This window comes from Acipenser ruthenus, chromosome 11 (genome assembly GCF_902713425.1).
Source record: "Acipenser ruthenus chromosome 11, fAciRut3.2 maternal haplotype, whole genome shotgun sequence".
Lineage (NCBI taxonomy): Eukaryota > Metazoa > Chordata > Actinopteri > Acipenseriformes > Acipenseridae > Acipenser > Acipenser ruthenus.
Genome location: NC_081199.1, coordinates 31,835,625 through 31,849,629, shown reverse-complemented (window position 1 = coordinate 31,849,629; position 14,005 = coordinate 31,835,625). Strand labels below are relative to the sequence as shown.

The window sequence follows — 14,005 nt, the reverse complement described above, 5'->3', positions numbered from 1 at the left end:
TATAGCACTCAGGGGGGCACCAAGGGGGCCCCAATTTAATTATAGAAGGTCACTTTAGAGGTTCCACAGTGTTTTTACTAATAAAATGTAAAATCTAATAAAATGCCCCACAAAAACAACTGTGTAAAATTAAGAAATCGGCAATGGCATAATCTGAAGCAAAACTTCATTAAATGAAGTGAGGGGAAAAAAAAACCACACGCACAATTGTGTACCTTCCTTCAATTCTGGAGTGCCTTGAACCCCCCTAACTTTAGTATTAACCTGGACACATTAAAAAAACAATAGCAATAAAGTATAGAGTAAAATAAATATATAAATAACATTAAAAATACTTTAATGCTCACATTAAATGCTGGGTGAGAGTGGATCTGATTTAGAAGCTGACTGTGATGAGAGAAGTACAAGAAATAACTCTATCAACACATAATTAATGATTTAAAATGATATTTTCTTTCTTCATAAACCACAAATGTAATATATTGTGATCAAGAACAGAACGGACCCCAAATACATTTCTATATGCATCATATCATATTCTACTTGAATTAAACTGGTGGTAAATAAAAAAGACTTTATGTATATATTGTATACGTTGTACAATAGCCACTTCCATTTATAGTACTTCAACACAGGGGAGGGTAGTACAAAAAAAGCTCTCCTGGTTTCACAAACCCGATTTACCAATAGACTCCCAGTCCCTTACCTAAATTAACATTAAATTTAGAAGACGGTGTTGTGAGTAATGCACTTATCTCGGACCCGTTTACTCAACGAAACAAAATGCAAATAATCCGCCAGCCCAGTGGATCAGAAAAGAGCATACTAAGCAAAACAGCCACACTTTGACATGTTAGTTTGGAAAAACCGAGTAAAGAAATGTCTTCATTTAATCAAACTTTTTTCTACATTTTATTTGTAACTATACTAGCCTGTGTCACAATGCGCGCGGTTTAGTAACTTGCAAAAAAAAAAAAAAAATTAAAAGCTTACAGCTCAAGATACGTTTTCTATTTAACTATTATTTTTAAAGCTTTTTTGCCTAAATAGTATAAGGCATTTGTGATTTTAAACAAACAAGTTAAGTTCCTGACAAGGTTTATAGTAAACAAATTACTTTTATAACCAAACACATTCGTTTAGAAACCTGTCACTCAAACTTGCAGTGTGTGGTGGGCGGGGAGAGGCAATGCTGTTGAGCTGTGTGCTTATGGTATAGCTCTCTTCGAGTAAAGCAAAACAAAAAAGTGAATTAGCTGACCAGTAAAAGATGACGGGAGGGCTGGCTTCATAATACATCTTTTTACTGTTAAGTGTATATCCGCTGTAATGAAATGGTAAGAATTTTAAGGTATGACAGTATTTTGTGATCACGCGACCCCCTTACAGTAGCCATGCGACACCCTTTTGGGTTGGGACCAACAGTTTGAGAAATGCTGTTCATAAAGATTTTGAGTTTTACCCGCATTGTTCATGCATACCAAACATGTTTTTTTTTTGTGCCACATATTTCACTTTGCCATACATGCATGTTTAAAATGTTGGAATGTTCCATTTAATTGTCTGTGATGTTGTGTGTGTGTGTGTGTGTTTTTTTTTTTGCTTGATGCAAAAAAACCAAGTACTGTAATTGAATTATGTGCAGAAGTAAATTTGTATGTTTTCTTTTTCTTTTTATATTAAAACCTTCTCCAAAGTTGTGGGGTAATATATCAGCGATGGAAATAAGACACACTTGAGCTTGTTACCTATACACCGTGGCTAATCAAGCTCATAGTAAAACCTGGAATGGGTGAAACTCCTGTGCAATAGGAGTCTTGTTTCCCCATCCCTGATATATACATATTCATTTCTGGATACATAATTGGTATTTAAGAAACAAGTATTTTCCCTACAATTGATATGCTTGCACCTGGATGTTTTTTTGTATGGTTGTGACTTTTTCAGTTGATTTATATGTATACAGTACTTCATATGTTTGTTTGAGCTTGCTGCAGTTTGTCTTGAAGGCTTACATCTTGATGGTGATTTTGCAGGATTTTCATTGGACTCTGGGACAGGCATCACTAATAAAGAAAATATAACGTTTGTGTCTGGCGCACCAAGAGCCAATCACAGTGGCGCAGTGGTGTTTCTGAAGAAAGACGGGCAGTTCTCCAGAAGTCTTAGTCCAGAGTACATTCTTGAAGGAGAGGGACTTGCTTCTTCTTTTGGATATGATGTGGCTGTAGTTGACCTCAACAGTGATGGGTATGAGAATTGTTTTAAAACTTCAAAGGGTTTAGCCACAGCCTTGTAAAAATACTGTTCCTTTTGGACTTGTAAAGGGCACTGGGAATCTGGTGAGGCAATGGGTATAATATACTGATGTGCCTGTTACCACTTTATCCATCATTCTGAGTCATAAATTTGTTCAGATTTGTATTGAAAATGGCTTTACAGTATTTAGTTATCACATTTGTCCTCCCTTATTTATTATGGATATTTGTTGTTCCCAGATGGAAAGATATTGTTGTCGGAGCGCCTCAGTTTTTTGTCCGCGATGGAGAGATCGGTGGAGCAGTTTATGTCTACATCAATAACGCTGGGAAATGGGATGATGTCAAACCGACCCGTCTGAATGGTACCAGAGACTCAATGTTTGGACTAGCTGTTGAAAACATTGGGGACATTAATCAGGATGGATTTGAAGGTAAGACTGAGATGGTAAGGTTATTGGCTGGTTCCAGGACAGTTTGGCGTTATTGTTTCTATGGTTTTGGAACACATTTTTGTGTTTCGGTGACTGTCGCTCCTAACCACCTTGCACGTGTGCTCCCCCTGCTTTGTAAACATTTGTTTTATATTATAACTTGGCAAAAGCTGGATATACATATGGTGTCAACATTTCTTTAGTTTATTAGTAATTAATGGACTTGTGTAAAAAAAAAAAAAAAAAAATTGTGAGGCAATACATTATTCTTTACATGCTGTTGTTTCAATATTTTTTACAGATATTGCAGTTGGCGCACCTTATGATGGTGGTTCAGGAAAGGTGTTCATTTACCACGGATCCAAAAGTGGAGTTAACACCAAAGCCGCACAGGTAAGAATGAAGTAAAAATCCAATATTCATTTGGAAATCAGTCTTTACTTGCATTGAACAGTACCTGAAAACTGGTACATGTTGTTGATGTTTGATCTGGGGCTGTTAGAAATAATGATCAATTTATAATTTTAGATTCTTGATGGCCAGGACTTTGGTATTAAGTTTTTTGGATACTCGTTGGCTGGGAATATGGATCTTGATGGGAATTTATATCCTGATATTGCTGTTGGATCACTCTCGGATGCCCTGTTTGTTTTCAGGTAAATGGTCAAGGTTTAATTGTCTTTGTGAAAAATTGGAAAAAAAGAAATCGAAATGTTGTCCTCGTGGGGGGTGAAAGAAATAAATAAAATAAAATAAAATGTTCTGTCTCTTAGGGCAAAGCCAGTTATAAGCATCAAGAAAACAATTGAAACATCTCCTGCCAGAATCGACCTTGAAACAAAAAACTGCCTGAATGGCAAAAGTATTTGGTAAGAACTTTAGTGACATCATAATTAGTTTCAAGCTCTTTTAATTCTGATGTTTGTTTTTGAGGAGTGTACAAAACACTAATGATTCACTTGCCTTTTTTTTTTATTTAGTAGTCACCAATTAGTTTTTTTGTGTCCAATAGTGTCCAATTATTTTTGTTTAGCTCAGCTCACCGCTACCAGCCCCGCACTGACTCGGGAGCGGCGAAGACTGTCCACCGAAGCGTGTGCCGTCAGCCGACCGTTTTTTACATACTGCAGACTCACTATGCAAAAACCCAGAGCTACAGCGTCAGAGTACAACGCAGCTCTGGGCAGCTTACAGGCAAGCCCGCAGGCGCCCGGCCAGACTACAGGGGTCGCTGGTGCGCGGTGAGCCGAGAACACCCTGGCCGACCTAACCCTCCCTCACCCCGGGCGGCGCTCGACCAATTGTGCGCCGCCCCCTGGGAGCTCCCGTCCTCGGTCGGCAAAGGAATAGCCTGGACTCGAACTCGCGACGTCCAGACTATAGAGCGCATCCTGCACTCCACGCAAGTGCTTTTACTGGATGCGCCACTCGGGAGCCCCTCACTTGCCTTTTTAAAGTAGTTTTTTTTTATATAGAGGGGAGGGGTCTACATTAAAACATCAAAAAAGTAATAAATAAACATTGAAAGGGGCTTATTTTTGCTGTATAAAATAAAATAAATATTGCAGTAGTATTGTTCCTTGCTGCCATTGAAACAGAATATATATATATTTTGATTTGCAGTATGTCTGCTGAAGCATGCTTTAAGTACACTGCCAACCCCAGTGACTACAACCCTCGACTAAGTAAGTGTACAAGAGTTAAAATACAATTTGAATACTGCATAAAACAGCCATTTAGTAAGCTGAATTGGAAATCAATCCTATTTTGTTTTCTTTTTTTTAGCTATTGCATACACATTTGAAGCTGAATCTGAGAGGAAAAAAATTAACCTGCCATCAAGAGTAACGTTTTTAAATAACATGCCAGGAGACCCAGACTATCAGCATACAGGATCTCTGGAGCTGAGGGGACAAAATAAGGAAAAATGTGTCAAAGCTGAACTTAAGCTGCAGGTAAGGATGGTGCCGCAAAATATAGAACAATAACTGAACACCTGTCATTTAACTGTATATGGTATTACTGTTTTAATATGGGTATGAAACCTTGTAACATACAGTAATTAACTGAGAATACAATTTTCTTCTAAATTAGCAACCCAGTGATTCCTAATGTTTGCAATGTGGGACGCAGTGTGGTCCAGTGGTTAAAGAAACAGCCTTGTAACTAGGAGGTCCCCGGTTCAAATCCCACCTCAGCCACTAACTCATTGTGTGACCCTAAGCAAGTCACTTAACCTCCTTGTGCTCCGTCTTTCGAGTGAGACGTAATTGTAAGTGACTCTGCTGCTGATGCATAGTTCACACACCCTAGTCTCTGTAAGTCGCCTTGGATAAAGGTGTCTGCTAAATAAACAAATAAAATGTGATATACTGCAATACCTTATGCAACTTGAATTAATCTTTGTGTCTTTTTTGTATTGATACAGGATAACATCAAAGACAAACTGCGTGCTATTCCCATAACAGTTGCTGTTGAAATCAAACAGGCAAGACGCAAGAAAAGACAAGCTGGCAAACTCTTACCTCTTGTCCCAGTCCTAAACTCTAATGATCCCAGCACTGCACGATCAGAGGTAAACATTTTATTAGAAAGATGTTCAACACCATCTAGTTTAGATGATGATCTCTGTGGCCCTTAAATTTACATTTCAATGCTTGGAGTTCTTAATGACAATCTGGCGCTGGTGAGGTACCGCAGTGCTGAGCAAGGCATTTTGTTGCCAGTAACTCCACAGAGAGCTAGTATATTATGGTCAGTTTTGCTACTACTCTGTCCCTCCCATTGTGTCAAAGCTGGGACCACTGTTATATTAAGTGTATTAGGTATTTAAGGGTATTAGCTAGTACAGCATACCATCTTTATTCTGTTGGCTTCCATCTGGAGCCCTGTTACAATGATATGTTATTTGCAGGTAAACTTTCTGAAAGAAGGTTGTGGCTCAGATAATATCTGTCAGAGCAAATTGAAGCTAGAATACAAGTTCTGTTCCAGAGATGACAATGACAACTTTACACCACTAAATGTGTAAGTATTATGGAATCCACTTTAAATATGTTGTTTCCAAACTTTTTAGAATACATCTAATGTAGGTGTTCAAATAAAAAAAGTAGATTTTATTTGAGCACAAAAGTCCAAGTCCTCTTCTTTGTGGTTTCCTTTTACTTAAACAGACTACATGTTTCGAAACTTTCACGCAAATTTTTGTTTACACTGTCTTTTACATTTTCAGTAAACTGCATTCCTTTTAACACATGGTAGCGTATACTATAATGATGGCACTTAATTAAAAAAACAACGTAAGTGAAGGAGAGATCCTCAAATACTTTTTTTGTACCTTTGTCATAGGTTTATTTTACTTTTACCACCACCTTCTTAAGTGTTTTAGTTCAATATGTATTTGTAATTCTTTGGCACATCTAATATGCCATGATTCCATGCCTTCATGCAACTTGTGTTGCTCATTGTAGGGAGGATGGTTTGCCAGTGATAGCTCTGAGTCAACAGAAAGACATTGCCCTTGAAATAACTGTGACCAATGTGGCTGGGGATGATGCACACGAAGCCAAACTCATAGCGACGTTCCCCGACACCCTATCCTACTCTGCTTTCCGCCATAGTTCAGTAAGTGGAGGTCATTGACTTGCATTATCCATGCCTCTGGATTCTTTCAGTTTCTTCATTTGAATCATTGATTGATCTTTTACTAGGACAAGCAGCTCATATGTAGTGCCAATCAGAATGGGTCTCAGGCTGACTGCGAACTGGGAAACCCCTTCAAGAGAGATTCTAAAGTAAGTGCGTTTTTATGTTAGTCCCGATAAGGTGCGTTAATTGCCATTGCTTGTATTACGTTTAAAATTATATTTTAGGTGCAGTATTGTTAAATGTATTAAGGTTTTGTTTAGCTAAGAGTATATCATTATTTTTTTTTCAGGTTACTTTCTACGTGATCTTAAGTACAACTCATGTTAATCTTGATACTACAGATATTGAAATCAACCTGAAGCTTGACACGTAAGTGATTCTGACGCACCACAAACTTTGCACTGTTGGTTCTTAACCATGAAGTTAGTTCTGTTAGGTTTTATGTTTCATTCTAAAATTCTCTTTTAAACATAAATTCTTCCGTTTCGTTGATCAAATATTTGTACGATCAGGGTGGTAGTATACGAAGAATACATCTGAATATAGGAATATAACCAGTAATCTGAAGACTTTTAGGGGGCAAAATATTGTTTACTCTATACAGAGGCAAAACTTCTTAAGTTATATACAGTTGCAGTAACAATGCTAATTTAAAATGCAGGACAAGTGAACAGAAGGATTTGGCTCCAGTCACAGCAAAGGCTCGGGTCGTTATTGAACTTCTTCTCTCTGTGTCGGGGTAAGGAGCTTTGTGGGGTGGTTTTTATTGTTGGTTTTTTAACTTGTGATTTTATAATTTAAAAAAAAGCAAATTCTGCTTGGTCACGATACACATCCAGTTGTATTGAGAGAATGGTAATGTAACCCTATTTAATCTCACTTCTCACAGTGTGGCTAAGCCTTCCCAGGTCTACTTTGGAGGTTCTGTGAAAGGAGAGGCTGCCATGAAGATGGAAGATGAAGTTGGAAGTTTAGTTGAATATGAATTCAGAGTAAGTTTGTCTAAAAATAATAAGACATGTAAAGTGTGTGTGTGTGTGTGTGTGTGTGTGTGTATATATATATATATATATATATATATATATATATATATATATATATATATATGTATTTTTTTCTTGATGTTACTGCATCTTGTAAAGCGCTTTGTGCTGGTGGTCTACTATGAAACGGGCAGCAGTGTGGTGTAGTGGTTAGGGCTCTGGACTCTTGACCGGAGGGTCATGGGTTCAAACCCCGGTGATCTGTATAATGTGAAATAATGTATAAAGTGATATCTTGTAATGATTGTAAGTTGCCCTGGATAAGGGCGTCTGCTAAGAAATGAGTAATAATAATAATAATAATGAAAGGCAGTGTGGAGTAGTGGTTAGGGCTCTTGACCGGAGGGTTGAGGATTCAATCCCAGGTGGGGGACACTGCTGCTGTACCCTTGAGCGAGGTACTTTATCAAGATTGCTCCAGTAAAAACCCAACTGTATAAATGGGTAATTGTATGTAAAAATAAGGTGTAAAAAATTGTGTATTTGTATGCAAAAATAATGTGATATCTTGTAACAATTGTAAGTCACCCTGGATAAGGGCATCTGCTAAGAAATTAATTAATAATAATGTAAAGATTGATTGTAACTTGATAGTATTATGCCAGAGTTAAGGGTAAAATGTTAGAATAATTTTATTGGCACTATTCTGCTGGTTTGATGCTCATTTTAGTGAATTGAATTGAAATCTGAATTGAAAAATCAGATAAAATGATCCTACTGTACTTCAGACACAGTACCTGTTGATACTATTTTTTCCTTTGTACTAATGGTCTCCCTTCTTCCTGGGGGTAGATTATTAACTTGGGAAAACCACTGAAATCGTTGGATGGTGCCTATCTAGACATTCAGTGGCCAAAGGAAATCAGCAATGGCAAATGGTTACTGTATTTGATGAAGATCGAGACCAAGCATCTGGATATTGTAACCTGCACCCCTACAAAGGAAATAAACCCAAGAAGACTGCTGGTAAGCCATGAGCTTTAAATATACAGTACTGTGCAAAAGTTTTAGGCAGGTGTGAAAAAATGCTGTAAAGTAAGAATGCTTTCAAAAATAGACATGTTAATAGTTTATATTTATCAATTAACAAAATGCAAAGTGAGTGAACAGAAGAAAAATCTACATCAAATCAATATTTGGTGTGACCACCCTTTGCCTTCAAAACAGCATCAATTCTTCTAGGTACACTTGCACACAGTTTTTGAAGGAACTCGGCAGGTAGGTTGGCCCAAACATCTTGGAGAACTAACCACAGTTCTTCTGTGGATTTAGGCAGCCTCAGTTGCTTCTCTCTCTTCATGTAATCCCAGACAGCCCCGATGATGTTGAGATCAGGACTCTGTGGGGGCTATACCATCACTTCCAAGACTCCTTGTTCTTCTTTACGCTGAAGATAGTTCTTAATGACTTTTGCTGTATGTTTGGGGTCGTTGTCATGCTGCAGAATAAATTTGGGGCCAATCAGATGCCTCCCTGATGGTATTGCATGATGGATAAGTATCTGCCTGTACTTCTCAGCATTGAGGAGACCATTAATTCTGACCAAATCCCCAACTCCATTTGCAGAAATGCAGCCCCAAACTTTCAAGGAACCTCCACCATGCTTCACTGTTGCCTGCAGACACTCATTTGTGTACCGCTCTCCAGCCCTTCGGCGAACAGCCAAATATTTCAAATTTTGACTCATCAGTCCAGAGCACCTGCTGCCATTTTTCTGCACCCCAGTTCCTGTGTTTTCGTGCATAGTTGAGTCGCTTGGCCTTGTTTCCACGTCGGAGGTATGGCTTTTTGGCCGCAAGTCTTCCATGAAGGCCACTTCTGACCAGACTTCTCCAGACAATAGATGGGTGTACCAGGGTCCCACTGTTTTCTGCCAATTCTGAGCTGATGGCACTGCTGGACATCTTCCGATTGCGAAGGGAAGTAAGCATGATGTGTCTTTCATCTGCTGCAGTAAGTTTCCTTGGCCGACCACTGCGTCTACGGTCCTCAACGTTGCCCGTTTCTTTGTGCTTCTTCAAAAGAGCTTGGACAGCACATCTGGAAACCCCTGTCTGCCTTGAAATTTCTGCCTGGGAGAGACCTTGCTGATGCAGTATAACTACCTTGTGTCTTGTTGCTGTGCTCAGTCTTGCCATGGTGTATGACTTTTGACAGTAAACTGTCTTCAGCAACCTCACCTTGTTAGCTGAGTTTGGCTGTTCCTCACCCAGTTTTATTCCTCCTACACAGCTGTTTCTGTTTCAGTTAATGATTGTGTTTCAACCTACATATTGAATTGATGATCATTAGCACCTGTTTGGTATAATTGTTTAATCATACACCTGACTATATGCCTACAAAATCCCTGACTTTGTGCAAGTGTACCTAGAAGAATTGATGCTGTTTTGAAGGCAAAGGGTGGTCACACCAAATATGGATTTGATTTAGATTTTTCTTCTGTTCACTCACTTTGCATTTAGTTAATTGATAAATATAATCTATTAACATGTCTATTTTTGAAAGCATTCTTACTTTACAGCATTTTTTTCACACCTGCCTAAAACTTTTGCAAAGTACTGTATTATCATGCAAGTTATAGCTGAAATTATTGTTTATTGGTTTAACAAATTCAAATCCATTGAGCTAGAAATGGAACTTAAGATATGTACTTTTTTTCAGATCTGACTTGTAAACCAGTTAATATTGTCAATGTGTTACCCTTTGTGATTTATTGTACCATAGATTTTTTATTTTTTTTTAAAAAGTAACTTTTAAGGTCTTCCGATCCTTAGGATTCTCTCAGTTCCTCAAGGAAAAAGCGTGACACTGGAGGACAGCAGACAGAAGAAAAACTGTCCCTCTTATCAGACAAAAGAAAATACCTCACCCTGGTATGCGACTTTATATTTGTTTTTATTCTAGAGAATGCAATGGTTTCTGCTGTGCTTGTAGGTGCATGGCATCTTTCAGTTGAAATGTTTGATTTTCATGTTAAATAAGAGTGACCTCAATGTGCCATCTAAAATGACAAAATGGTAAGGTTGAAATTGCAGAATTATTTCGTGTTGTGCTCTACCGTTAAAGTTGCTCTTCTGTTTGTGGTTCTAGGATTGTGGGAAGAATGTTAACTGTGTGAACATCAGGTGCCCCCTAAAGGGATTAGACAGCAATGCAGAAGTGGTCTTGCGATCAAGACTGTGGAACAGCACATTCCTGGAGGTACAGCCGTATTGATTCTGTAAAAAGTATTAGAATGACCTGAGGAGGGATGTTTTATAACATTGTTTTGTTCTGTGGTGTATTTGATGTATTTGAAACCTTTTTCTTTTCTTTCTAAACAGGAATATTCAAAACTGAACTACCTTGATATTATTGTTAAAGCAAGTATCAACATTATTGCCACTAATGTGGTCCTTAGAAATGCTAACACTCAGGTATGTGCTTAATACTGTCAGATTTCTATTGTTTTAAAGTTCATTTTACAAGATGAAGGATAAAACCAGTTTTGGTTGCCAGTTGGGCTACCACATTCAATAAACTCAACTAATCTCTTATTTTAGTACTTTGACATGTCCTAGTAACCCACACGTGAAGCTACAGTGTCCCACAATTTCAGTTTTAAACTAAAATAAATTATAGCCTTTTACTATTGTACAGGGAGCTCTTTAGAGTTTTCAACATAAGCTACTCTTAAAGTATGTAGCACTACACCGGTAACCTGCAATACTATAGGAGAAGGAAAACAGATTAAACACATGTCTTCAATTCTGCAGTATTCTCTGGCTAGCCTTTGTATTGATTATTGTGTTACTGTAATTTTAGTTATTTTTCAGTCTGCATGTCGTTGGTAAAGGCACATCAGTTTGTGACAGCACCCTGTTCGGGGGAAGTGTAAGTCCTCACTTTATATAATGTTGTCTTGGTTCAGGTTCGAGTGACAGTATTTCCAGAGAAAACTGTGGCACAGTACACTGGAGTTCCCTGGTGGATCATACTTGTTGCGATTCTTGCTGGGATCCTGATGTTGGCACTGCTGGTGTTTTTATTGTGGAAGGTAAGAAATTTAATTTCATATTTAACAGGAAAGCCATACAAACTGACCAGTGGTTGACTGTTGCTGATGATAAAAAGAAATTCAGCAATGATTAAATAGATTGCATAAATGCATTTGAAAAAAACCCTCGAGCTTTTTTAAAATTTCGTAACTGGGTTAAAATGCACAAAGGGTGCTGTCTAGACACCTTTTGACATCGTTTATAACGTTTAGTAAGTGTATGTTTACTATAAAATGTTTCACTTACTGTGTCTGATTCTTTAATAGGTAATCAAAATAACACCTTGCTTCCTTTTTAGTGTGGTTTCTTCAAGAGAGCTAAAAAAGACCATTATGATGCTGCTTACCACAAGGCTGAGATCCATGTCCAGCCATCTGACAAAGAAAGACTTACTACTGATGCATAGTGCTCATCTTCTATATACACTTATTTGGTAAAAAGATCCCTGAATCTCTGACTGTTAGGAATTGGGCATGGTGTGTGTGTGAAGCTTAACCTGGACTAACTCACGTTTGCTTTTAAGGAAACAACTTTCTCACCAAAGATTTTCCGGCAGTCTATAAATGTACACATGCATAAATCAGACAAGCGCTCAGATTATTGATTCAGCTTGCAGCCGGAGCAACATGTTTACATGTTTTAATGTGGCAGTATTTAAATCAGCCGCTGTGTTGTAAATTTTGCACATCATAACCTAAATAAACCGCTTTGAGATACAGACTTCATATGTCATGGGTACCCCTCTGGCAATCCAAATATAATATTGGTTTTAACCTCCTAGCATATTTAAGAAACTTACCAATACATATATATTTGTTATACACTGCCTACATATCCATTTTCAGTTCATATTTACAAACCGTAAATATAGATATTCTGTAAACCTCTTTTTATGTTGCCTCATATTTTAAGTTTTCTAAAATGAATGGCATGCAACTAAAAGGGGGTTTACAGAACTGTAGCCTTTCAGAAGGTTCCTTTTAAAATATGTAATATGTAGCCTGTGTTGAAAATCTGAGATTTCAAGGTTTGCTGCTCAATACTTGGCTCCTGTACTTTGTTTCCTGTGAGCTTCATATTAACCTCTTTCTTGCACAAGTGACTCCATGGTGGTCTTCAAGCACTTGGGATTTTTTTTCTGTTAGCTTGCTTTTTTATGATTCTTTCTTTTCGAGGTTACTGCTTGCCATCCTGACTACTGGAATTTGCATTTCTGCTTTCTGTTTTTACTGCGGTTAATTACTGTATTCCTTCAAATTTAATACGCCCTCGAATTTAAGACGCAGCCCAAATTTCCCACCCTCAATTTGAGAAAAAAAATAAAACCTCAAATAAAGCTGCATTTATAAAGATACAACCTCAGTTACGCATATAAGAAAACGATGTATGGAGGCAGTTTGTGGTCATCTGTTGTCACACAGAGCATTAGTTATGCGCTGCTTCTCATTTCCAGTCGTGATTTTTTTTTCTTCCTTTTTGTGAACTGTGGTATTGCTTGAAATGTCAAAAAATAATGGGGGTTTGATCAGCATTTCCGATCTGTCTAAGCTGGTACCGTTTGTTAGAATGGAGCCTAATAACGAAACGCTGACCTTGTAAAAGCTTCTTTTCAAATACCTGAGGAAGCTAATGACGCTTCTTTGAAAATGGTTGCCTGTATGTCCTGGATGATTCGCGATCGAGTGACGTTTTTGTTCGTCTTTTCCCAGCAGCCAGTCACGTTGCTGTTTGTGTACTTGGGATAATCACTGTACTCGAATTTAAGATGCAGGCCATTTCTTAAATTTGAAGGAATATGATACATTTGTATTTAATACTTAAAATTGCATGCTTTAATACACTACTTATACAAATGTCAAGGGGCTAAGTATATTTCTCTTTTGCTGTAATTGTGCTCGCCTATATAAGCAGAATACATTGAACCATGAAGTTTCATATATGTTTTCTTCATAACTACTGTAAGTGGTTTGTGACTTAAAAACTTAAGATACCCATATTGAAATGGCAGAAATATTTAGTGACATTGCTGTGTTTTTTTTTTTTTTTCAGTGTGGATTTTTCAAACGGTCCAAATATGCCGACAGTGTTCCAAGTTACAATGCTGTGCGAATTCGAAAAGAGGAGCGCCAATTTAAAGATGGAAAATCAAAAGATAAATATGAGAAAAAGCAATGGAAGACAACGTGGAATGAAAACGAAAGCTACTCTTGAAGCAACGTCCTATTGTTGGTTTTAATAGTGCTGTGGGAAATGTAATATTTAATTGGGTCGCCTCGCTACTTTCACAACAGTGAGAACTGCATTCCCTAGAACCAAGGTTCTTTCCTTTGCACAGAATGAACATGTGATTTTGTATATTATGAGTATGTATAAAACTATTGAAGCTTTATTTCAGAACTTTTAAATTGCTCTTACTTTGCAGCTTGTTTAGATATTTTACAGACTTAAACCTTCTTTCTAAAGAAACCACTCATAATACCGTCCCCATCTCGGTGCATGGTTATGGGATATTTTGTGTTACACCTTTTGTAACCTACTTTTATGTACATTTCAATCCAAGACATGGTCCTTTTAAACTGTGCAAT

General features: G+C 37.6%; 1 protein-coding gene across 3 annotated transcripts in view; it reads left to right on the top strand.

Moving 5' to 3' along the window:
• Positions 1 to 13,672, top strand: part of LOC117426148 (integrin alpha-6-like) — a 30,427-nt gene extending 16,755 nt beyond the window's left edge. For 2 of the 3 annotated variants that reach the window (XM_059033678.1, XM_034043483.3), the window contains 20 exons: positions 2,037 to 2,250; positions 2,499 to 2,692; positions 2,994 to 3,085; positions 3,221 to 3,348; positions 3,466 to 3,561; positions 4,316 to 4,377; positions 4,478 to 4,647; positions 5,121 to 5,267; positions 5,607 to 5,719; positions 6,163 to 6,316; positions 6,403 to 6,486; positions 6,630 to 6,709; positions 7,002 to 7,079; positions 7,230 to 7,332; positions 8,176 to 8,349; positions 10,158 to 10,256; positions 10,474 to 10,584; positions 10,707 to 10,799; positions 11,294 to 11,419; positions 13,470 to 13,672. In XM_059033678.1, the coding sequence (XP_058889661.1) occupies positions 2,037 to 2,250; positions 2,499 to 2,692; positions 2,994 to 3,085; positions 3,221 to 3,348; positions 3,466 to 3,561; positions 4,316 to 4,377; positions 4,478 to 4,647; positions 5,121 to 5,267; positions 5,607 to 5,719; positions 6,163 to 6,316; positions 6,403 to 6,486; positions 6,630 to 6,709; positions 7,002 to 7,079; positions 7,230 to 7,332; positions 8,176 to 8,349; positions 10,158 to 10,256; positions 10,474 to 10,584; positions 10,707 to 10,799; positions 11,294 to 11,419; positions 13,470 to 13,631 (2,480 nt within the window). In that variant the 3' untranslated portion in view covers positions 13,632 to 13,672. Of the gene's footprint in view, positions 1 to 2,036; positions 2,251 to 2,498; positions 2,693 to 2,993; positions 3,086 to 3,220; positions 3,349 to 3,465; positions 3,562 to 4,315; positions 4,378 to 4,477; positions 4,648 to 5,120; positions 5,268 to 5,606; positions 5,720 to 6,162; positions 6,317 to 6,402; positions 6,487 to 6,629; positions 6,710 to 7,001; positions 7,080 to 7,229; positions 7,333 to 8,175; positions 8,350 to 10,157; positions 10,257 to 10,473; positions 10,585 to 10,706; positions 10,800 to 11,293; positions 11,420 to 11,718; positions 11,854 to 13,469 lie in introns of all 3 variants that reach the window. The other variant, XM_034043484.3, reaches the window with a different exon arrangement.
• Positions 13,673 to 14,005: the final 333 nt, after the last annotated feature.